At 36.9% G+C, this 23,220-nt stretch overlaps 1 protein-coding gene across 4 annotated transcripts in view; it reads left to right on the top strand.

The window, feature by feature from the left end:
* The window catches only part of BLTP1 (bridge-like lipid transfer protein family member 1), an 86,758-nt gene that overhangs the window by 6,476 nt on the left and 57,062 nt on the right, over window positions 1–23,220 (top strand). For all 4 annotated transcript variants that reach the window (XM_021554956.2, XM_021554953.2, XM_021554951.2 and 1 more), the window contains exons 2-18: window positions 1,082–1,211; window positions 3,979–4,095; window positions 5,510–5,588; window positions 6,215–6,279; window positions 9,427–9,613; window positions 10,705–10,786; window positions 11,489–11,682; window positions 13,951–14,030; window positions 14,428–14,578; window positions 16,140–16,296; window positions 17,041–17,119; window positions 17,404–17,495; window positions 18,342–18,459; window positions 19,225–19,380; window positions 19,789–19,886; window positions 20,809–20,987; window positions 21,148–21,254. In XM_021554956.2, coding sequence (XP_021410631.2) covers window positions 1,115–1,211; window positions 3,979–4,095; window positions 5,510–5,588; window positions 6,215–6,279; window positions 9,427–9,613; window positions 10,705–10,786; window positions 11,489–11,682; window positions 13,951–14,030; window positions 14,428–14,578; window positions 16,140–16,296; window positions 17,041–17,119; window positions 17,404–17,495; window positions 18,342–18,459; window positions 19,225–19,380; window positions 19,789–19,886; window positions 20,809–20,987; window positions 21,148–21,254 — 2,038 coding nt within the window. In that variant the 5' untranslated portion in view covers window positions 1,082–1,114. The remainder of the gene's footprint in view (window positions 1–1,081; window positions 1,212–3,978; window positions 4,096–5,509; window positions 5,589–6,214; window positions 6,280–9,426; window positions 9,614–10,704; window positions 10,787–11,488; window positions 11,683–13,950; window positions 14,031–14,427; window positions 14,579–16,139; window positions 16,297–17,040; window positions 17,120–17,403; window positions 17,496–18,341; window positions 18,460–19,224; window positions 19,381–19,788; window positions 19,887–20,808; window positions 20,988–21,147; window positions 21,255–23,220) is intronic.

Genomic DNA, 23,220 nt, shown 5'->3' with positions numbered 1-23,220 from the left:
TATTAAAATGAAGAAACAGTTCAATTGTTATATTTACTGCTAACATTTGCAAATACTGGCTACTCCAAAGCTGTTATGCTGCTGAAAAACTAAGAACTTTTCAATATTAGTTTTATGTTCTATAGCCCTTGATGGAAAAACCAACAGAGCCTTCATAACAAAGGGGAATAAAGTCAACTCATATTTTTTGAGGGTTGAATACTGTCAGCAAGACAGGCTGCCAGGAGCTGGAAACTGTTAGAAAATAAAAAAGAAAAAAAGAAGCAGAAGGAATGCTTTTTTTTTTTTTTTTTTTTTGTAAGATTTGACAGATAAGGTCCGAGGGAGAACACTTCACATGAAACTAATGCAACAAAAATACTGCTGTATAATTACAGATGTTGCTGAGTTGAGGAACTCCCTGCTAATCACATTTAATTAACATAAACCCAGTTGCAAGGTGATTTTTGGGTGATTTGAAGAAGTGTGCAAGTTCATAAGGACTGGGTTTCTGTTCTCTATAACAGTTCAACCAGACAGTTTTAACAGAATGATACAAATCCACGCTTAAGCAGAATTATGGACACAGCAGATCAGGGGCTTTGGGGAATTCTCTGTAACTCCTAGAAGTGTCTCCTTTTGCCTTACCTTCTGCAAGGGCAGCGGTTTAGTCACATGTTATATTTTTGCATGTTAGTAAGCTTAATATGGCCTCATTTTTACTTGTATGTTCAGTTGCCTTTTGACTTACTGCTGTGGCACAACAGTTTTAGACATTTATTTGCTTTCGTATGCTCTACAGGGCATTCAGGGTACTAAATATGGAAAGCATATTTTGGTATTTTGTTGATATGTAGTTTGAGGCAGTCTTGTGCCTGGAAACTGTTCCAGTAGAGATGAGTGAAAGTGTTTCTGGAGGTCTGGAGTAGAAGAGGTGGCTGAGAGTCATGAAGTTGTTATTGAAGGAATAAAACAAGTAACTTTGTATTTGTGTGAAACAGACTGCTGGAGATGATTTAAGGTGGTACATAGTCCATTTTTTCCAAACTGTACCATGCTTGTTACTCATTTCAGTTTTGGAATGGTTTTCTTTTTCCTTCAGTTCTATAGGTGCTGGTGCAAAAACAGCGTAGCAATGGATCAAAGAAAAAATGATAGTTTTGTCCCAAGTATCACGCAGCTGGAAGATTTCCTGACAGAGCATGACTCCAACGTGGTTTGGCTGTTAGTAGGTAAGGTTAACTCTTCTGTTTTGGTTAAATTTCTTTTATGATATCATAACAAAGGATTAGCATGACAGTCAGCTACAATAACTTCCTTTTGCCAGTATGTGCCTACTTGCCATTTAATCTGCTGTAGTTTGGAAAGTGATCTAAGGACTACTATAGTTAATGACACAGCTTCCAGACTAAATTGTGTTCCACAATGAGCCTTTAAGCCAAGCTGTCATTTAATCAGTTATGAGCTGGATTTGTAAACATGCCTGATTTAGGTATGCTGATTTTTTTTTTTTTTTTTTTTAAGTACTATTGCTTATATACGTGTAGGTATTTTTATTTTCTTAATCTAGAAACAAGTGGATCAAGGACAGCAAAATAAATATGAAGTTGTACTTGGGTCCATATAACAATACTGAAAGTGTCCAATGACTTTAGACTTTTCCAAAGGTAGATAATTAGATAATGTCTGCTTTCCAGCCTTGACTTTTGGTCTTGGAGTGAGGGGCAACCACACAGAATGAAAAACTTCATTTTTTCACTTTCACTATTCAAGTTCAAGTCTATTGGCTATTGACATACTGGAATTATTTTTCAGTAGGTCAAATTAAATAGAAAGGACATAGATAAATTATTTGCGGGTGCTTACTGTATGCTCTCTCTTTCACTTTTAGTGTGTTGAAATGCAAAGTTTGTACTCAACATAGAGTTCTCTGTGTAGTCAAGATGAAAATAGGGGAAGTCACTGGTAGTAGCTCATGGTAAAAAGTGGAACAGATGCAAATAGATCTGAAAATTTTGTCTTCAAAAGCTTTGACTTGCTTCCTGTTATGAGGCTTGCATAGAAACACATTGGAGTGGTGTTTATTAACTGACCCAGCTTGAGCCAGCGTTTCCTCCTTTGCTTTTATCTGCTGACCTGTGGCATCCTGTTATAAGAAAACATAAAAAGATACCAGTGTTTTCCTCTCCTGAATGCTGAAACAGCTAACTGTCGGTCTCAGTAAAAGGTGATGAATTCCAGAAATGAACATGCTCCTCAAAGAGCTGTTGCTCACTTTCGGAATAATTTCTAAAAATCACATGCAGTAAAACTTTGGAAATGCAATTTCTGAAACTTGGCTTCACTGCAGAGGCTTCAAAATTCAAGAATATAATAATGAAATTAATGAAGTTTATGGGATTTGATGAAGAAAAAGTATACAGTTTCTGGCAGAGGTGAGTCCAGTGCTGAAGGCAATGGATCAGGACTGGAAAGTGTGCTGGTTTCCCAATTTTTCTCAGTATGTTTCACCTTGAGAGGGCACCTTCTTGACTGCAGCCATCTAGCAATGCCAAGTTGAACTTTAACCTCAAATTAAGGCCCATGGACCCTCAGAGTGTGAGTCATCCCACCTTTGTCCCTCCCTACAGAGGACCAGCAGGGAGGAGCTTACTCACCTGAAAGTGGGGGAGGTGAGCACTGTCCTTGGAGTGTGCTTGCCCTTAATGCCAGCTGGAGTTTCTTTCCTGGGATGTAGATTCCAGCCTCTGTGCTCTTTCCTGTGTGATCACCTGCACAGATTTGATTTGCTTAATGTGTCAAGCAGCTTATTGCCCAAGGGTAAGAGCTGCTTGAATTTTGGTCACACTGGATCCATTTTCTAGTAAGGAAATGACAAAAGTCATGGGAGTAATTTTCACATTCTCTTTCTATTTCAACAAAGTATTGTTATGAAGCAATGGAGTATCCTACTGAAAAAAAAAATAAAGAAACAGTGGAAGAACATATAGTTTTTGTAATTTTTTTCTGGTTTTTTTTTTTTTTTAGTAATTATCTGAACTCTCTTCAAAGTTAAGGTGCCATTCTCCTATGCGTTTCTGCACTTTAGATTTTCCATATTTTTTTTCCATTTTTAGCATAAATTAAAAAATTCTGTTACAAAGTTCAGGTTTTTTCCTTACTCTGCTTTGGGTGAAACAGAATGGTAATTATCAGTAAGGTGAATTAGAACTGGTCCATTCCTTGGCAGTTCCGTTCCTTTTGGGTTTGTCCTTCTGGAAGCTTAGAGAACCCTTGTAATTAGAAATAGGTTACTAGCTCTTAATCAACTAAAGTAAAAATTACTTTGGGGATTAGCAGACCTAATTTTTTTTTTTTTAAATCTTGTTTCTCATTGGATTGCTATTTCCTTTTTTCCCTATCAAATTCCATGCTTGAACTGTTGAGGTATTTCTGCTAATCCAAAGGCTGGTACATTTCTCTCAGGAGGCAGCATCGTAGGAAATGGTTTTGCAAATTATACTGTTTCCTGTGATAATATATGAAAGACTAGAAATTTAAGTTACAGTTCAGAGTTTGGAGAAGAGTAGGGACGGTATGTAGTATGACTTTGGTGGTATTGGGGTTGTTTAGGGTGTTCTGAAATAAATGTCCATGTGGGACAATACATGTTACAATTCAATCTATAAAATCTAATGCTTAGATGATAAGTGATATAATAAAATAATGTGGTGCCTTCTGCAGGTCCTCTGGGAGGACAGGTTTTTTTTATATTGGGAAATGGAAGAGCAGTGAAGAATGTGTATTTTTCTGGACTTCCCTTTTTCCCTTTTCCCCCCATCTCTTCACACCCTTCTCATACCATCTCTCTGAAAACACCCATTAAAGTGTCCCATCAGTTTCAAATTTTTTGGAGAGCAGGAAGAACACTACTATGCCTCATAGTCCTAATAGGTAAGGTTTTTTATCTGGGTCAGTGCACTTTAAAAAATGCTTTAATTCATTGTAATCTTTCAACAGCAACAATATTGTCCTGCGGATGGATTATCTACCTAACTTATTATAATTCCCGGAACATTGGACTCATTTTAACGTTGGTTCTTAACAGATTATATAAACATGGCTACATCCATATTGGTAAGTTATGATTAATGTAATGCCACTCTTTGTCTGCTGCTTTTTATCATACCTCAGTTTGCTAAAAACTTGAAGTAAACTCAGTGTTCCTTTGTTAGTGATTTGAAAACATTCAGTGGATTCAAAGCAGAGACTCAAGCCTTGAGTCACTGTTGAAGCACTGCCTTTGCTTTCTAAATAAGCTGTCAGAACAACTAATCACAGGTTGAGCCATACTGAGACTAGAATATGTAGAATGGATACTGGCTAGAACATTTTGCATCAAAATCCATTAACTTTTTATTAAAATATTTTAAACTTTTTTCAATAAAAACGGGTCAGTACAAATCACTTGGGCACTCACCCACTTACAAAAATACCTGGTGCTGAGTCACAGAGGGCTGTAGCCCACAACCTCACTGATCACACTTCTAATTTTCTTTCATTTACTTCTCTGCCTTTCTCTGTCTGCTTCACAGAATAGCAATAACTTCCGTTCTGGACTTTTTCTGCAGCTATACATCATAAATGTAGTGGAAACTTAAAACCAACAAGTCCCACTCATGCTTGGCCTGCCACAGACACCCTTGCAATTCACTTGCTTATATCCTCAAGAACCTAAGAACTGTATTCCAAACCATGTTCAAATCCAGCCTTTTTGAAGAGCAAAATAGATGAAGTACTTACTGGCTGCTACACTTGATCTACAGGCTTTTATTAAAATTTCTCTGTGAAATTGCCATTAGGTAGGGACAGCTGATATGGCTGGCTAAATATGTGGTATTCTTTATGAACCTCATCTGTGAGTAGAACCTAATGTTAATAAAATCCCATTATTTACTGCTTCGTTTCAGTTGTTTAATGTTGATTTTGGATTTTTTGGTTTTTGTTTTTTGGTTTTTTTTTTTTCCTTTAAATTTTGTTGTACTTTTTGTGAGTGAGGTGAAAAGCCTTAGGAAAAATCTGGGCCACTGCATTACCTGCTGGTCTTTTCATATTTATTAATCCTTCTTGCTGTAAACATAATTTGTCATAACAATTGGACCAAAATCCTTACAGCCATTTAAAATTTTTTAAAACAGTCAACCAGGAGTCTTAGTCCCTCTGATTATGGTCTTGCACACAATGACTTGAGATTCTAAATGTTCTAAACAGCTTTTCTAATTCTTTTGAGATTTACAAGGCACCTGAATGTTTCTGAGTGACCCCTGAGTACCTCAGGGGTTTGGTTGTATTGTTGGGTGGTGCCAAACCCAGTATCCCTTATTTATGTACTTTGTGTTGTGAATATGTGATTTCCCTTCAAAAAGGGAACTCAAGATATCCAGTTAACCCAGTTCAGATAATTGAATGCTGCATTCTCTCTGTTCACAAAATCAACAGCTTTATAGTAATAAGCTTTTCTTTTCTTTTTTTTTTTTTTTTTTATAATTAGGCTCCTTTTCATTTTCTGTGCTGTCTGGAAAAGTCATGGTGCGTGAAATCTATTTCATCACAGAGGACATGTCCATCAGGTACAGATTTCCAAGCAAGTCCCCCTCCTAAATAAGTATTTTAAATACAGGTCTAAATAGCACAAATCAAAATGTGGTTTTCCAAATGAGCAGTCTATTTGTAAGTGTTAGACTGTCTCTTTTGGTGCTAGTATTTAACACTCCTACATACTTGGGAGTTCATTTGCTGCTTTAGCTTTATCATATGGAAGTGAATGCTGGATAAGATGGTAGTTGTCTTTCATATTTGTCAAATAAACCACTTTGGAGTGTGAAGGAGAATTGTGTTTTCATTTATGTCTTTGACTCCTTCATGGTCTTGCTCTTAAATATGGAAGATTTATGTTGGCCAATAGCTGGTATTTACTTACTGAGATTCAGAATAATTTGTTTTGTGACCTGAACACCAGCAAATAGCTTGTAGTTTTGATTCTTGCTGTCATGTTTGGAAAGCCTTGAGGAGGCAATGGATATGGGGTTTTGTGTTTCAGCTAAAGCAGGAATTGTGTAACACAGTGTGCTGTAATGCTTTGTGATTTCCTGTTGCTTGTAGACTGCCTCAGCTGCAGATCTCTGCACAAACTGCATGTAGGATGTAGGATTGTAGGTCTCTCAACTTCTGTTTTATTCCAAATTATTTGATTTAGAATTCAAGATGGATTTATCATTTTTCGCTGGTGGAAGATGTACAACCCTAAGCAGAAGCAGCACGGTAAGTTTCCCTAAAAGGTTTCAAAGTTTAAATTTACAGGTAGCCTACAGAAACACATTTCCTTTGCGCAGTCACAGACATGCAATTGCTTTGTTAATGTGTACCTGAAGTACTCTGGATCCTCAGAAGATATGGATTTGTTCACTGGTTGCAGAGGAGATGAAATAAATACAGGATTCATTATTGGGGACATGAACCCTTCCTGACACAAACCATTAATCTTAATAGTAACCTTCATTAGCTGGAGTCCAAGCATAATTGTCTCTGTATTGAAGTTGATAACTATGATGAATAGAGATATCTTATGTTCTGCAAGTGATTTTAGTTTCTGAGTTTCAGTGAGTGTTGTGCTTTCAGTATTTTAGCTGAAGTGTTTCAGTAAGGGATGTCCTTTTAGTATTTGACAAGCCTGTGTATTGATGATATCTGTGGTTACAGAAGTGGGGAAGTATAAAAAAAAAACATTTTTCTTCCTTATCTCTGGCTGAAGATGGATGATTAACACAGATGCAAGAGATTAATTCTATCTGCAGAAAACACAGAGAGAAAGCATAAGTAGCCTGGGCCTGTATGCCTAATCATTTATAAGATTAGAATCTTGTTGAATGAGACTTGGGTCCTGCTTCTCTTGACTTTTGGAGCCATCACAGCTCCATTGCTCATTCAAGGAGGTCCAGAAATGTCAGCGATCTACAGATGAGTATGCTAATTGAGACGGTCATTGAACTTTGGAGGGTTTTTTTCCCCCAGCTTGCCTTTGGAAGTGGCTTCTGCTGGTGTGAAGCCTCTTCAACTTGTCAGCAAGCTCATGGAGCTGTTGCTGTGTCAGTACCAACTCAGCAGTGGCAGCAGTACTGCATGCAAAACCAGTCAGTGAATGCACTCATATCACTTTGGGCAGTGATATGAGTTTGGAAGAGCTGCTCATTTCTATTTACTGAGGCACTGCTCACCCTCTGAGGTGGTAGGGCACAAGTTAAATTCATTATATGATAAAAAAGTCATTCAAGAAGTGGAACTCAGTCTTAGAGTTAATTAGATTTTGCCAACCATGAGTTACTGTCCATCGGGTTTTCATAGGATTGTCTTCATCTGCTAGTTAAAACATATTTCTCTAGTGGCTCAGAGAATGAAAAAATGAATTAAATTTAATGCAGTGAATGTGGTTGCCTGTTCTCTATGGTGGCATTTTTGCTTGGCAATTGCAAGGCTTTAGTGTTTCCTCCTGGCATTTAAGGCCATGTGATCAGTGGACAAATAATCCAAGTAACCACAGAAGTTAGAGGTGTCCAGGTCTGACAAAAAAAGTAACATGACTAAAGTGCTCTTTAAGTGTTAAGTCATGCTGTGACTTGAGGTTTTGTATATACTTAGGAAATGCAAATGGTTTAGGAATAAAAGCTGGAGGATCATGTTGTGGATAGGGCACACCCCAATGACTTGGCTTAGGTGCCACAGCCCATTATCAATTTTCACATTGTGAAACAATCTGGTAGTTGTACATAACCTACGTAAATGCTTCTTTGAATCATTTGGTATCATGACATTCAGATTTGCTTGTCTCTTTCCTTGCCCCTTTTCTTTTCCAAAAGTGTTTTAGCCATCCAAATTGATGTGCGGAGGTCAAACCTTATTTTTGTTGTTAGGAAAAAGATATACCTGTCACTTTAAATTCCCTTTAAAGAAACGAATTAGTACATATGATTTCATTTAGTAAATCAAGTCTAATGCTTGCATCCAGGAATTGAAAAATTACATTTATTTGTGTTCTTGATGCTGCTGAGATCTCCTGGGTGAGCAATTGTGTATCCCAATCTTTGTCCGCGTCATTCTTTGCCTGATTCTTATTGATGAAAGTTAAGGTTTGCAACAAATGGATTTGATGGTGCTTTTATGGAAACAGGAAGGAACTGAAGCTGACTCATTAACTTTTCTCTGTCTCCTATTCAAGAAACCTGTGATGTCAATGTGTTCTGGATACTTACTTTCTATATGTCTATATTTCTGTAACTATATGGAAATTTCTGGTGCTTTAGGTGTGATGAAGAAGGAGTTGGTTGTTGTTGGGACAGTGTTGCAGAGATGTGTGATTTTGAGGGACAGAGGAGTTTTTTATCAATCTGGGTGCATTTAATCCAGCAGATACCTCTAAACCTTGGTTCTTGGGCATCTGCATTTCTTCTTTTGACCCTGACCACAAATGTTTGCTCCGAGTTTTAGTTTCTCTTGTCTTTGGGAAATGCTGCCTTCAGTTTGTACCCTCTGATTTGCATCTTGGGAACTGCTGTAATAACCATTGATTCTTCAGCTGCCTGAAATCTGTTTGACTTAGAAAGACCAGATGAGGTTTTTAGAGCAGCTCAGGTCTCTTGAGTCAATGTGTAATGGGCACTCTTTCAACTGGGTAATTAGGGGGAAGTGGTGCAAGCTTTTCCCTCACATTAACTGCATAATTAGGTCACACTTTCTGAGGCAAAAGTATGTCAAAGTGTGTCACAATCAGCTCTCTATATGATCAGCAGATGTTAAAACAGATTTTAAGGATCAGAGAGCCAAGCTGATATAACAGTTAAAATCTTAAATTTGTGAGAATGTTGACTGATTGTGCAAAATGAGTATCATCTGGTTAGTTCTGCATATTAGTGTTTTCTGTTTCTCTATAAAAGAAATCTTTTTCCCACTTCAGGCATGCTGTACCAGGGAGCTTGACTAGAAAACCATTTAGGTTTTGAGATAGAATTGATCTCAGTGATATTTGTGCTAAAAAGCAGAAGTTTTTGCTTAGGTTTCTGTTCTATGCATCAAGAGGGATATTTGTTTATTTGTTTTCATACATGAGACTGAAAAACTTCATTTACCATTTTGTGCATTTTCTGTCTGGATTTATTTTTGGACTGTGACCTAGGGGTGAAATGTCTTTAAGATTTAATATTTTGTAGGCAGCTGTCTTATTTGCCAAGTTTTACTGATTTGCTTAGAATGCTGTAATTATTTTGTGGAGTTTTTTACTGCTTTTTAATATGTACTTCAGCAGCTGTTCAGTACTGTGTGGATTGGTTTTGCAAAATGTGCATATTTGAGAAACTGTAAATATTCCAAGGGAATGTTTAAATAGAATTAGAACCTCTTTCCCTCCTATTTGGTTAGATCCAAAGGCAGAAACTCGACTGTATATTATGGTGAATGACTTTGAATTTCACGTGTATAACCGCTCTGAGCTTTATGGACAACTTCAAGAGCTGTTTGGCTTGGATCCCACAATAATTCCATCAAAGAAAGATGATGAGAGAGCACAAGTAAATGGGAGGCAGAGAACACACGCCAATCTTGAAAGGTAAATAATTATTAATTTTGCTCTTTTGTTATGCTTTGTTCTGCAAAGTGCTGAACTAATTGGGGAATGTTTTGTTAACATGTTCTCTGGAGGCCAAATGAGTGAAGCACAACAGAGAGAAATTGCACTGACAAGCCTGACAGTCTGAATCTTTTTCCTTTCCTCAGATTTCCTACCAGTAATAATTAAAAAACACAGCCAAACAAACCAAGAACTTTTGTTTAATGATCAGAGACAGGCTGAAAAATCTATTTGAAATACAGTGTGGAGAGGAAGCATGTGTTGAAGAGGATTATGCTGGCAGAATAATAATGGTTTTGCTCAGTAGAAGTAACAGCTGCTCAAGACATTGAATAGGCAAAATGTGAGGATCTCTATGGTCTTGTGTACAGCTACACAAACTGTCTTCTATTAATTCCTCTTTTTGGGCTATCCCAGAAAACATGGTGTAGAAATTGAAGGAGTTTTACATGGCTTATGTGCAGTGCAGTCAGATGTTCAATAATCAGCCTGTCTTTGGGAAGGACCTCACCAGGCTGATTTACTGTCAGGAGCAGAGAGGATCTAATGAGACTTGAGTCCTGCCACTGCTGCTGGCCAGTTGTTAAATTTCAGAGTGGGCAGCTGCAGGGTGCTGTGGCAGTGGTGAGTTTGAGTAAGGGCTCTGCCTCCCAGCCAGTCTCGTTGTGTTTTTGTCTTAAGCCCTTATTGACAGGCGCAGGAAGGATGTGAGGAGGATGTGTCTTGGGAAATGAAAATTCCCGTGCCTAAACAGCAGTATTTAGAACAGGCCAGGATCCTCTGAGGAAAATTTATTTAACTATTGCTCTGAGTTAAACAAGGCATGCTTGTTTCCTACCTGTGTCAGCACCAAGGTGTAGCTCCATGTGCTTCCTGCTGTTCTCCCAGGCTTGGGAAGCCTGGCAAGTTGTCTGCTAGCAGGTCCTTTGCAAGAGGCACCCTTCTGAGAAAGGAATGTTCCCTAAGATCTGTGTCCTGAAGACCTCTAGAAAAAACATTTGGTTATTTGGTTGATTCTTCTGCAGAAAATACAAAATAATAACCCCCTTTTTTTCTTTTTTATAATTTAGTGTTAAAGTAAAAGCAGAATCTCAAGACCCCTCTTCTTCATGGAGGTCACTTATTCCAGTCATTAAAGTCAATGTGAGCACGGTGAGTGAAAAGATCCTTATAAGGAATCTATTTATCGGTATTTGCTTAAAAAATGACACTTTCCATTCATTTTTCTTACACATTCTATTTAAAGTTTTTCTTTGCCTTTGTGCTTGGAAGAAGTTAAAATTGCATCATCGGCACTCCCCTGACATAGTCACAAATCCTGCTGGTGCTGGTGGAAACACAGTTATGTTCTAACTTCTGGGAAATACTCATGCCTTAGGCTTAGTAATGACTTCCAGAATATCACCAAGTAATTAAATTGTGGGTGTTGTACAGTATGGGGTGTGCTGATTTTTTGGCAGGTGTTTGGGGTTGGTTTCTTTTTTTTTTTTTCTGTATGTTTTACTAGGGATATTTGGACACATTGTTTAAAAGTTGATGTTACATCCCGAAACCACACCCCACCTCAACCCAAAACAACAACAGCAAAAAAGAATCAGGTCAACTGTTATTGAGATAATAGAAAAAAAATTCAGAGATTAAACTATAAGGTATTTGTATTGTATTATAATATTTGTAGATATCTGCAGGTTATGGCCAGGACTTGTGTTCATGTTCTTCATTTGCCCAGGGCTGGTTCAACTGACTTTTTATAGGTAGATAAATACTTAAATGTAAGAGATCGGTGTAAATAGATATGTAAATATAAGAGATCAGTGATTACCAGTGAGTTACTGTGTTTGCTTTTTGATTTAGGGTCGCTTGGCATTTGGGAATCATTATCAGCCCCAAACACTTTGCATTAATTTTGATGATGCCTTTTTGACATACACCACAAAACCACCTTCAAGCCACCTTGATCAGTTCATGCACATTGTGAAGGGAAAATTGGAAAATGTTCGAGTCATGCTGGTTCCAAGTCCAAGATATGTTGGTCTTCAAAATGATGAGTAAGTTTGGGGTATTTTTGTATCCATATTGTTTTATTATTTGTTTTAGGAACACAGAGAAGATAATGTTTGTTGCACTTCAATGTCTTTATTTTACTCAGTGTGTTTAGACAGTTGCCATTTGTTACCACTCTGAAGATTTTTGATTTTGGATCTTTGAACAAATTGCATTTATGGAGAAAAGCACTGGTTTTCTGTGTTGTTCTAGGTTTGTGGGTTTTGTGTGTTCTGCTCTACTATCAAACATAGAATCATAGAATAGTTTGGGTTGGAAAGGTTTCTTTGAAGGCTATCTAGTTCAAACCCTCTGCAATGAGCATCTTCAACCAGATGAGACTGCTCAGAGCCCCCATCCCACCTGGCCTTAAATGTTTCCAGGGATGTGGCATCCTGTGTCCAAGATCTTTTTCCTTCTCTCAGGTACAAGGGCTGTACGCAGGTTTTGCCACCACTGAATTTCTAGCTGAAATGCATAGTTTAAGGTGTTGACTTTTGTAAAGCTGATTCATGGTTTAGGAAATACTAATAAAAACTCTGAACTGGGCAAAAGCTGTGTAATACTTTAAAGACAGATTGCTTATCCTTTTACCTCTGTGTATTCTGCATAAGCAGGGCTAGACAGCTTGAACAAACTGAAGGAAGTCAAACACAAGCTCGAGTGCTTGCATGAAGTAATACAATAAACTGGTCATCATTTGTACCTCAGCTGGCTTTTTATCAGCCAAATACTGCTGCTTGTAACATGGCTTTATGTTTTTTCAAAGAACATTCTGTGGCTGTGCACAGAATCTTACTCTTCCAACATGACAACAAAGGAAATTTCTGCAGCTAATATTGAAAACAAACAAGATTAAAACAAAATAGGATCAAACTATTAGCTTTTCCTCCTGCTTCCTCTAAGTATTTGCTTTTTATGCTCTTACCATTTCTGCAGCTCCTGATGGCTGAAGGATGGCATCTGTGTACAATATGTGCTCTAATTTACTGGGCAAATTCAAGAAATTACCCAATTCCCTGGAAATGGAGGATGTTTGACTCTTTAGACCCTGCCCTCTTATACTGCTTTGGCTTAAAATTTAAGCTGGGTGTTTTAACTTGCATAAATTCCTGTAGGCAGTGAATATATAAAAAACAGCCAAGTGACTTGATGAGATTTGTAATAGACTGACAAATCAATACAAACATCGACATTTCACCTTGGAAACTGACATTTTGTTTTACAAACATCCATCTCAACACTTTTATTGCTCTTTGCAAATAAGTCCTCAGAAATTCAAGAAAAGAAAGAAATGGTGCTAGGAAAAGCAAATTAAAGCAGAAGTTTGGAGGCAGCAGGCTCAAGGTGATAGGATAGATACTAGGGAATATTTTAAAATTATAATAATAATCTCAATTTATTGCCAGTATCTAGTTTGTGTTAAAGTATTTGGTTTTTTGTTGCTGTCATTACTTGCAAAGTAAACTTAGTTTTAAGGTTCCTGCTGTGTTGCTTTTGAATAGTTTCTGTCAGTGCATGATTTCTACATCTGCTGTCTTCCATGTTTTCCAATGTTTCCTGCCTTTGAAAATGAGCTGTGGTAAAATGGGCTATGTGCTCTGACAGGTCACACGCTTAAACAGTCATAGGAATTGTCTTTTTTTGTCAAGAAATGATAGTTTATGAAAGTGACTGAGAAGCTTCAATAGTGTCTTCTGCAGTAAAACCAGAATTATTAATATGTAAATTAATGTGGGAAAGGGATTGTAATATTCCCATATAATAGGAGAAATGTTTAATCTTATAGGTTTATCACTTAGATCTTTTAATATTGAGGGAAGTGTTATTGAGGCGGAACAGCTTTTTTCTTCTTTTTTTTTTATTAACTAATGGTCTAATTACTGAAAGTCTTGTCCCTTCGGTGTAGAGGGCTATTTTAGTAAGAAAACAATTAGCAGGTGAAAGAACAATATAGGACAAGGAGAAAGGAACTCTTGACTGAAAGAAACCTGAAAGTAAAACTTCTGTAGTTACTTGTGGTTAAAATACCTGAGAAATACCCTTGTGGAGAAGAACCTGGTAGCTTCCTGCTTGAGTTAACTGGACTTTTAAGTTTTTTAATGTAATAGTTACAATAATAGCAACAATATGATCAATGGTTTGGTTTTTTCCTCAAATTATTATGCAAATCCATTATGCTTAATATGCTGCATTTAAAATGACTTGAATTCACAGAGATCACTCTTGGTGTGTGGATTTTTACTCTTCATCTCTTCACTCTTTCCCTGCAGACCACCAAGGCTGATGGGTGAAGGTTTTGTTGTAATGCAGTCCAATGATGTTGATATCTATTACTATATGGATGAACCAGGTACAATCTGTTCAATACAAAGATAGATAATTTTTTTTTAAAGGTGAAAAATCTGTATGCTAAGAGACCTAATGGAATGTTTTGGAGCCAATAGAGGTATCATAAATATGCTCTTGCTCTGACTGCCCTTGAAGTATTGCCTGAATTTTGAACAAAGGCAACACATTTGGCAATGGTGTCTACAGTTGTACAATATGTGGCATTGGATCATTTTTGGTCATATTTCTTGGCCTTCCACCTGAAGTCTGCATTGAATTGTGTCTTGATATTTACATACTGTAGTGCTCTCAAATAAAACTGACATGAAGACACTTTGCCTTGTGCTTAAGCAAACATTTCTCATGCTAATTTTAAACAGCTTCCTTTAGTAATGTGTTTATTATTTTATGTAATACAGGTCTTGTACCAGAGGAGACAGAGGAGAGTAATGATGGAGAAGCCAGCAACGAAGACAGCAAATTACAGGACCTGCCACCATGCTGGGGTTTGGACATTGTGTGTGGAAAAGGGACAGACTTCAACTACGGGCCTTGGGCTGATAGGCAGAGGTATGACCACAATTTACAGCTTTCATCTTAATACCCAATATTACTGAGAGAACTTCCTCAAGTTTCCATTGTGTGATTGCTCAGACTTCTATTTGTGTGTTTTAGGGCAGACCAAGCCTGAAAGAAGAGTCCTGCCACAATGGTTTAAGATTAGTAAAGCCACTGGGGTTTAGCTTGTTGGCCTTCAAAAGTTAGGATTACTCTCATTATTAAATCATTAGATTATGTTATCTTTTTGTAAGCAAGGTATTTTTACTGTTTATCAAGTAAAAGGTTTAACTTGTTAATTGGTGACCTTTAGATTTATCAAGCTTCTCTTAATGTGGGAATAAACTGCATATTGATGAGGAAATTTTAGGGAAGCAGAAATCTGGCTATGAAAATAATGAGGGAGGAATAATTTAGCCTTGCTTAGCATAATCAGCTGCTTGATGTTATCTCCAAAGTATTTATTATCTAGCTATTTTAATACAAAATATTAGGCTAGAGTTGTATTGTTCTTCACTTGGTCCTGTGTGTTTTGCACATGAGCATTTCTGGTGAGGACAGTAGGATTGTTTAGAGAGTGAAGGACTATTAAGCCCAAGTGACATAATCAGTGCTTTCCCTCTTTTCCCCTGTTAATTACAGGCTGGTACTTGGCCTTCACTAATTCTCCTGTGAAACTGTTATGATTTCCTGTCTCTCAGGAGTGTGAGGATGGCAGCCCAAAGAGTAGTCATTAGATATGATAGTTCATTTAAGAGAAAATGTCGCTTTCTAGAACCCTTTGCTAGAAATACGAGGTCAGTGAATCATTAATGATACTTCTAATACTCCAAATAAAGCTTGCCCTATAATGGAATGCCTTTTATAATCTTAACTGGCTCAGTAGAAAGCAGTTTAGTGCAGAGAGCAGTTTAGAGATAGAGTTCCTAGATACATACTAGGAACACTTTTGCATCCTCCTGTGGATGCAAAAAAAAAAAAGTTTGGAAACTTTTAAGCTGCTACAATAGCCAAGTGCTGGGTGCAGGAGGGAATTCCACCTCCTTGAGACCTGTGTAATCTCTGCTGTCTGTGCTTCATCACCCTGCCTTTTCTGTCAAGTATTTCATGGCCTGTTCAGCTGTAAATCTGTAGAAATGTGGTTTCCATTCTGAGGTCCTGAAGTTTTGTATTTTCTTTATTTCTGGGCTTGCATCAATTATTTATGCACAAACTGAAGAATAAATAGGTGACTTGCTGCTATGTTTTTGTAACAGATTTTTAGAAACTAAGGATTAGGAATAAAAAGAAAAGCATGGTTTGTTTGCCTCCTGAATTAACTTATAGACAAAAGCCATACATTTTAACTTCTTACCACTGACACTTTTAGAGATTTCAATAATGAGTTTGAAGATGAAGTTGGAATGATGAAGATATTCAACAAACATTCTTCCTTATCACATCCACTGGTTGTCTAAAGATTCAGTTCTTTAGTTGGAAGATAGTTAAATGAACCAAGTAGATGCACAAATATACATATGTATTTTTTTCTGAGAACAAAAACAGGTTTTTTTTTTTTATTCTTCTTCACTAGGGATTGCTTGTGGAAGTTTTTCTTCCCACCAGACTACCAAGTTATGAAAGTCTCAGAAATTGCTCAGCCTGGGAAACCAAGACAGATCCTTGCTTTTGAGCTGCGAATGAATATCATCGCAGATGCCACCATTGATTTGCTTTTTACCAAGAACAGGGTAAATAGTGAAACTTTATCAAGAAATTGACTTGTCTGCTGTGGTTGCACTGTGCTTTCTGCTTATGCACAGTTTTACTTGTCTCAGGTCTTTATTACAGAACTATGGTTTTAAAAGCTGGGTGATTTTTATCTTAGTTTTTTATAATTATGAGCTAGAGGCATTACTTTAAGTTTCTTTTAAGCTTTAAAGGTACATCTTAAGCCATGCCAGCTCCTGCAGTCTTGGGGCTTCATTATTTGGACATGTCTTGTGCAATCTTAAATTCTGATGAAGCTCACCATAATGATAGATAAAAAACCAGTTTCTTCTGATACTGAATGAAGAGATGACATTAAGGGGAACAAAACTTTTATGTGTAGGAATTGGGATTTTTCTTCTACTTGTTGCTACTTTTCTAAATGGGGTACAGCATCACTTCATTGTATCTCTGTTTTGTTCTTTTGTTGGGGGGACTGAAAGGGTTGGAATTGTAGTGTTAGACATGTAAATTAGTCTGTCCTCCCAGGCCTTGGATCAGAGTATTTTATGCTGTTTCTCTAACTGGACTTCAGTCAGCATTTGTTAAACCTAAAAAAGGTGTTATTTTGTATCAATATGTATTGTTAGTTCATTAGTGATTTTTCTGAAGGCAAGAAAGACTTTATTCATCAGGTGCTTTAGTCCAGGTGTGGACAATGACAGCCAGAGGCATAAATAAACCTAGAAATCACATTTGGACTGTTGTGCTTTCTTGCAATACAGGAAACGAACGCTGTACATGTAAATGTTGGTGCAGGATCCTATTTGGAAATAAATATTCCCATGACAGTGGGTGAAAATGGTGAGTTAAGGCTAAGCCTGATTTGTTTCCCTACTGTTTTTCCTGAACAGTTAATTCCTGTGTGTGACAATGTATTTTAGTGTTTTTCCTTCGTAATCTTGAGATGTATATTCCTAAGGAAAGGAACAAAAATACTTCCTTGTACAGTTCACTGCAAGACATTAAGGCAAATATCCATCAGAGTACTTCTTGGTAGTGGACTGCTGAAGTCGCTGGTAAAAAATGTTTAAATATAGGTATAACTCTTGTGTCTGAACGATCATTTGGTAACTTTTATTTGCCAGGCTATTCACCTACAATTAAAGGGCAGCTCCTCCACGTGGATGCCACCAGCAGCATGCAGTACAGGACTCTCTTGGAAGCAGAAATGCTGGCTGTAAGTGTGCATTAATAAGCCCAAAGCTTCAGTCTCTACAGGATTTTTAATAAATAACAAATTTATTTTTCTGTGGAGCAATCTTTAGTTTCTTAATGCAGGAAGATACCTTTTTAATGTGTTTTGCAAGACCTTAATATATAAGGAATTTCTATATACTGACATAATTGTGCATGTGTGTAACCTTTAGTGACTTAAAAAGCACTAACTTGGTGTGTAAATTATATATTTAGAATTTTTACCTTATTTACTATGTAACCACGTGTCCATACAGGCTTTGCCTTTATTAATGATTACACTCATTAGCTCTGCTAAAGGATATGTGTGCACAAGTACTCAAAAGCACTCAGCTGTGCTTGACCTACTTGAGACAGATTTAATACTGCATTAGTCTTTTGTTTGCCTAATATTTCACTTCTGCAGCAGATTACTCTTCTTATGGGTTTTTAAATTATCTGAGTGATGTTTTTAATGTTTGAATTTGAACAATATATCAATGGTTGAAAAATAACTCTTTCGGGGGGATTTCTTTGAGTGTGTTGTGAAAAGTGATGCTTTTGATAAAAATTTCGCATTTTAAATTGCCTTGTACATCTACAGCAGCAGATGTATCTGAAACTCATACTATACTTTTCCAAATACATAAATACACTAACACTTGACCTTCAAACACAGAAGGAAAGACAGGGATTAAATTATTAAGGAACTGGAAGTACCTTCTGTTCATCCCAGCATGAAAACAGTTTTAATTATTCAGCAGGGTACATATGTGAAAACTGCTGAGAGACAGGGTCAGGCATTGTCATCTTTTCAGGTAATCCTGATGCTTTAATTTCTCGTTCACAGTTCCATATCAATGCCAGCTATCCCCGGATATGGAACATGCCACAGACCTGGCAGTGTGAGCTGGAGGTTTATAAAGCAACCTATCATTTCATCTTTGCTCAGAAGAGCTTCTTTGCAGGTAACCTCTTTGCTAAATAAGTTACATGTCAAATATTCCTTCTCTGAGATTTCTTTTCAAATTTTGCTGAGTTGTGCAAGGTCAGGTTCTCTGTTTTCATGTATTTAAGGCAACAGATTTTCTGAGGACAAAGTTCCTGATGCCTATAGGATGTCCAACTACATAATAGTCTTACATTTGAGTAGAAGTACAAAAAATATAATTTTCTAATATCTAAATAAATTTGATTTGCAGTTTAGTGATCTGAAATTTATTTCTTACTAGAACTCTTACCACAGCTGCTGATTTGCTTAATATTTGTCATCCCTGATGTTGATTTCTCCTGGTATCCCTCTTTGCTTGGCTCGTTTTCAACTACTTGGGCTTTGGATTGTGTCCCTGTGGCTGACAGATGATGAGGAAAAGTAATTGGCTCCTCAGGATTCTGGCTGTGAGGAAGAAGGCAATGCAAGGTGGTACAGCACCACCCAACTGTTGCTGGAAGCTCCAGCTGCAGTAATGGAAGGAATACACCCCCATCACTGCAGTGCTGCCTGGGCTAATTAGCCCTGCTGGGAGTAAGGTTTAATTAGTGCAGGCAGGGTGCCATGCTAATAAAGTTATCCCCTGAGTGAGACCAGAGCCATTGTCTGGGTAGTGCCACAATGCCCAGTGTAAATTGCTGCCATGGTCAGAGCAAAAATCAACTTCTACAACACAAAAATCCTAAGGAATCACTCACCTGATAACTACTAACTCACTTTTTATTACTTGGTGTGGGTCCAGATTTGATCCAAGACTGGTCCAGTGACAGCGCACCTGATATTTTTTCATTTGTTCCATATATGTGGAACTTCAAAGTCATGTTCCATCAGTTTGAAATGATCTGGGCAGCAAATCAGCACAACTGGATTGACTGTTCCACCAAACAACAGGAGAATGGTGAGATCACTTTTTTTTATTTGGAAGAAGTAGCATATACAACAAAAATCATCAACAAAATACAGTATATACAAATGTATATATAGAGAAAGTACTGGAATTATACCCAAAACCTTGCTGGATAAAGAAAAGCACCAAGATATTAGAGTTATTTTTACTGTTTGCCTGCTATTTCCTTGTGCTAAGTACAGTGTCTTTCTAGAAAGAACAAGCTGTAGGTAGTAAATACTTTCAGCATAATTACAGTAATTTATTACTCCAAGTACTTTGTAGTTAAATGGTAATATTCTGTGTCATGACTTGTTCAATATCTTTTAATTACTTCTACCTGTATGTTTGATACTTTGTCTAAGAACAAAATAGGGAGTAATTTTGACAAATTTGTTTGGTTTTCCTTTTCCCTCCCAGTTTATCTAGCAGCTTGTGGAGAAACCCTGAACATTGTTTTTTCTCTGCCTTTCACTGACTTTGTTCCAACCACATGCAATACTAGATTCTCCTTAAGGGTAAGATCTTTTGTCTTGTAGATGTGAGATTCTTTCCTGAAAGAAAAATAGTCTTTTTCACTTTCAGTTCATAGAATTTTTCTTTAAGTAACCCAGAGGTTAATGGTTTCAGTTTCCTTGTATGAAACAATTTAATCACAGGCTGTTTTAATTTATATATACATATATACACAAAAATGAAAATATTTCTGAGAAATACAAACATGCATATGCTTCACACGTAGATGCAGGTACACATTTAATATGTATATTTATTATAGATGCTTAAATTGTGTGTCTGTGTGTGTGTTTTATTACTTGGAATTTTGTTCCCCTTTATTTATGTAATGGGAAAATCTAATGTGTGTTCAAAGATAGAATTGAATACTGTGCTGGCTACCCCCAAACTGTTTTGGAAAGCCATGTTCCAGATTTTTAAGTGGTTCTGTAGCATAAATAATGATCACAAAGTGTTTTTAACAGATGCAGATAATTCTTTGAATTATTGTACTTTTTGTCTTCCTTAAAATAGAATCTGTCTACTGCTGCTAAAAATAAAAAAACTAGTTGATGGTGATGTTGCTAATTTGGTATCATTTGATAGCAAATAAATCACTGTTTTATAGGTTTCTTTCTTTTTAAAGTGTGGTTTAGTTGAGATGTGGAGTAAGCTTCTTTTAGTTATTTAATTTCTGCAGTATTCAATTTCTGCAGTAGAAGAACAATGATCACTAAAAGCTGTCCAGTGTTTTACAGACTGCTCTGGTTATCTGCAAGTTATTGGACTTGTAAGCCTTCAGAGCTCTTGGGATTGCACTACAACTTGCTGGGAAACAGATTTCTTGTTTAATTATGCCTGTAAAATAAAGGTGATGGCACATACGAACATTGTGCATAAAGTGAATGTAAATTAACTTTCCTGTCGCTGATGTTTGATTTTTAGGGAGAAGATGTTGATCTTCATTTGTATCTACCCGATTGCCATCCTAGTAAATATTCCCTTTTTATGCTGGTAAAGGATTGTCAGCCCAATAAAATAAGTCCTGAGTCTTGTATTTCTGCAGAGTGTCAAAGTGGTCAGAAAACGGGCAAACCCAAATGGAGGAACATTACTCAAGAAGAGTGAGTTCTATTGAGATATTTAGATATATGTTTATATCTTTATGTTGACTTTTCTTATTTTTTTATTTTGTTTGTGATTCATGAACTTTTGAGGTTGCTTTAAAGATACTTAAAAGAAGTATTTTGCTTGAAATAAAAGGGTTCTATTTCCTTTTGAAAGGGCTGGATGGGTTGAATGCTGGACAGTCCCAAGTGTTGTGTTTACAATTGACTACTCCTGGCACCCAATTTATCCTCAGAAGGCAGATGAGCAGTTAAAGCAATCCTGTAAGTGTCACTACCTTTTCCTTGTTAGCATGGTTCATTTGGGAAGCTGCTGGGACTTTGGATCACACTGCTTCCATCTGCAGAGATGAACTTGGAACTGTATTGCTGCTTTATGTCTCAGGGGAATGTGTTGATCATAAGAATGCACTGGCATTGATTTAAAACCTGACAGGATTCCATGCTGCTACATTTCAGGATGTGTCCCAGTTCCTTGTGTAAAAAAGAGGTTACTGTCTGCAGTTCACTTCTCATTGTCCTTATCAAAGTGGATCTCTTAAATGGGTTGTTGCACAAGAAAGAATATCACTTGGTATATAAAACATCGATATATTAAGGAGGAAATACAATATTTTTGGCCATATCTTGTTCCTTAGGTTTTCCAAGTTTTTTTGACTTTCGGAAGTTGTGATCTCATCTTATGATTTAAATGTTTAAATACATTATATAGAGAGATGTAATAATACTTTCTTCCCTTTATGGGTATCAGACTGCAATTTCATTGTTCAGTATTCAAGTGAGCCATCAGAAATGAGTGTCAGACTGGTCAGTCAAACTAGTGTTGAAGAATTTATTTTAACTTAACTGTCTAAATATTTCTAGGTAACTAATATCCTACAAGTATGTGCTTCCAAAAAATTTATCAATACAGAGATTAAAGTAAGTTAATTGAAATGCAGAGGGAGGTATGCTGGAGGTTACGGGGTTACATAAAACTCTTTCAGGCTGAGATTCTAGAAGCAGAACTGATGGAGGAGAGATGTTAGAAGAATAATGAGGGCTAATTTGAAAGGGCCACAATCAGCAGGTGTTAGAAGACATGCTGGATGGCATTTTTTTAGGGTTTGAGTTCCAACGATTCACATCTAAAAGAACTCTAATTTGTGAGGATGTAGCAGAAAAGGTGAGATTGATTTTGCAGATGCTCATTAAGTGCTCTTGTGAGTCTGTCAGCTTGTGTCAAATGTGCATTCTTCACATTCTGAGAACATTTCCTCATATTTGGAGCAATTGAAACCTGCATTTGCAAGTTTGTACATACACAGGTAATTAATCCGCAGCTTCCTCCAGTGGTTAATTCAGCAGTCCACCTCATTCTACTCCCTGGTGCTGATGGAATGTATTTGTTGCAGTAGCAACATTTGTATTTCATTTTGAGTCAGTCCATCAAACTCTGAGAAATATGTTGCATTACAAAAGCTGTAGTTTCTTTAAAAAGTGGTCATCTCACTGCAGCATTTGGCTGATGCATAACTCATAAGATGCTGCAAGGACTATAGACAATAATGGGGAGTTCAAGCCTTGGAGGTTTCTGGCTGCAGGTGTCTGTAGTTTTATACTTGCCAGTTCTTCCCGTTAAATTGGTACATGAAATCTTCCTCCAGCTGGAGCATCAATTTTTGATGGTTTTCCCATGGAGTTCTCTACTCCCCATCAATCAATTCACTTCCCCAAAGTACTTCCAGTTACTCATTGCAATCTCATTGCCTTTCCTCACTTAAGAAAGACAGTTTTTGGGCTCTTTTGTTCTTAAATCCAACTAGAAAGAAGGGTAGGAAATAGGATTTGAATTTCCAAACTATTTTGTGACTGGAGTAATTCAGTTGTAGGAGACAAAGTTTTGGCCTACAGAGCTACTAGTTCAGAATAGATGTTTAGTACAGCCTTGCACTTTGCATGTTTATTCTCTCTTGTTTATCCTGCAGTAGCTGTGTGGTTGTGGGAAATCTGCTCTGCTGAAATGAAAGCATGTCTCTGCTTAACTTCAAAAGCAAGATAAATACACTGAATACTTTTTTTTGGAACTTCAGGGGTTGTTTTTCTCTTGCATAATTAACATTGACTAAAATATTTGATATTTTCTTGTCTTCCCATAGTTACTCAAGATGAAAAACCCATTCTGTAGCATAGACACACTAATATAATTATACAAGTTAGGTGCCAAAACTTGTATGTTTATAATACACAT

Source organism: Lonchura striata, chromosome 4 (genome assembly GCF_046129695.1).
Source record: "Lonchura striata isolate bLonStr1 chromosome 4, bLonStr1.mat, whole genome shotgun sequence".
In the NCBI taxonomy this organism is placed as follows: domain Eukaryota; kingdom Metazoa; phylum Chordata; class Aves; order Passeriformes; family Estrildidae; genus Lonchura; species Lonchura striata.
This window is presented reverse-complemented; position numbering and strand designations above follow the sequence as displayed.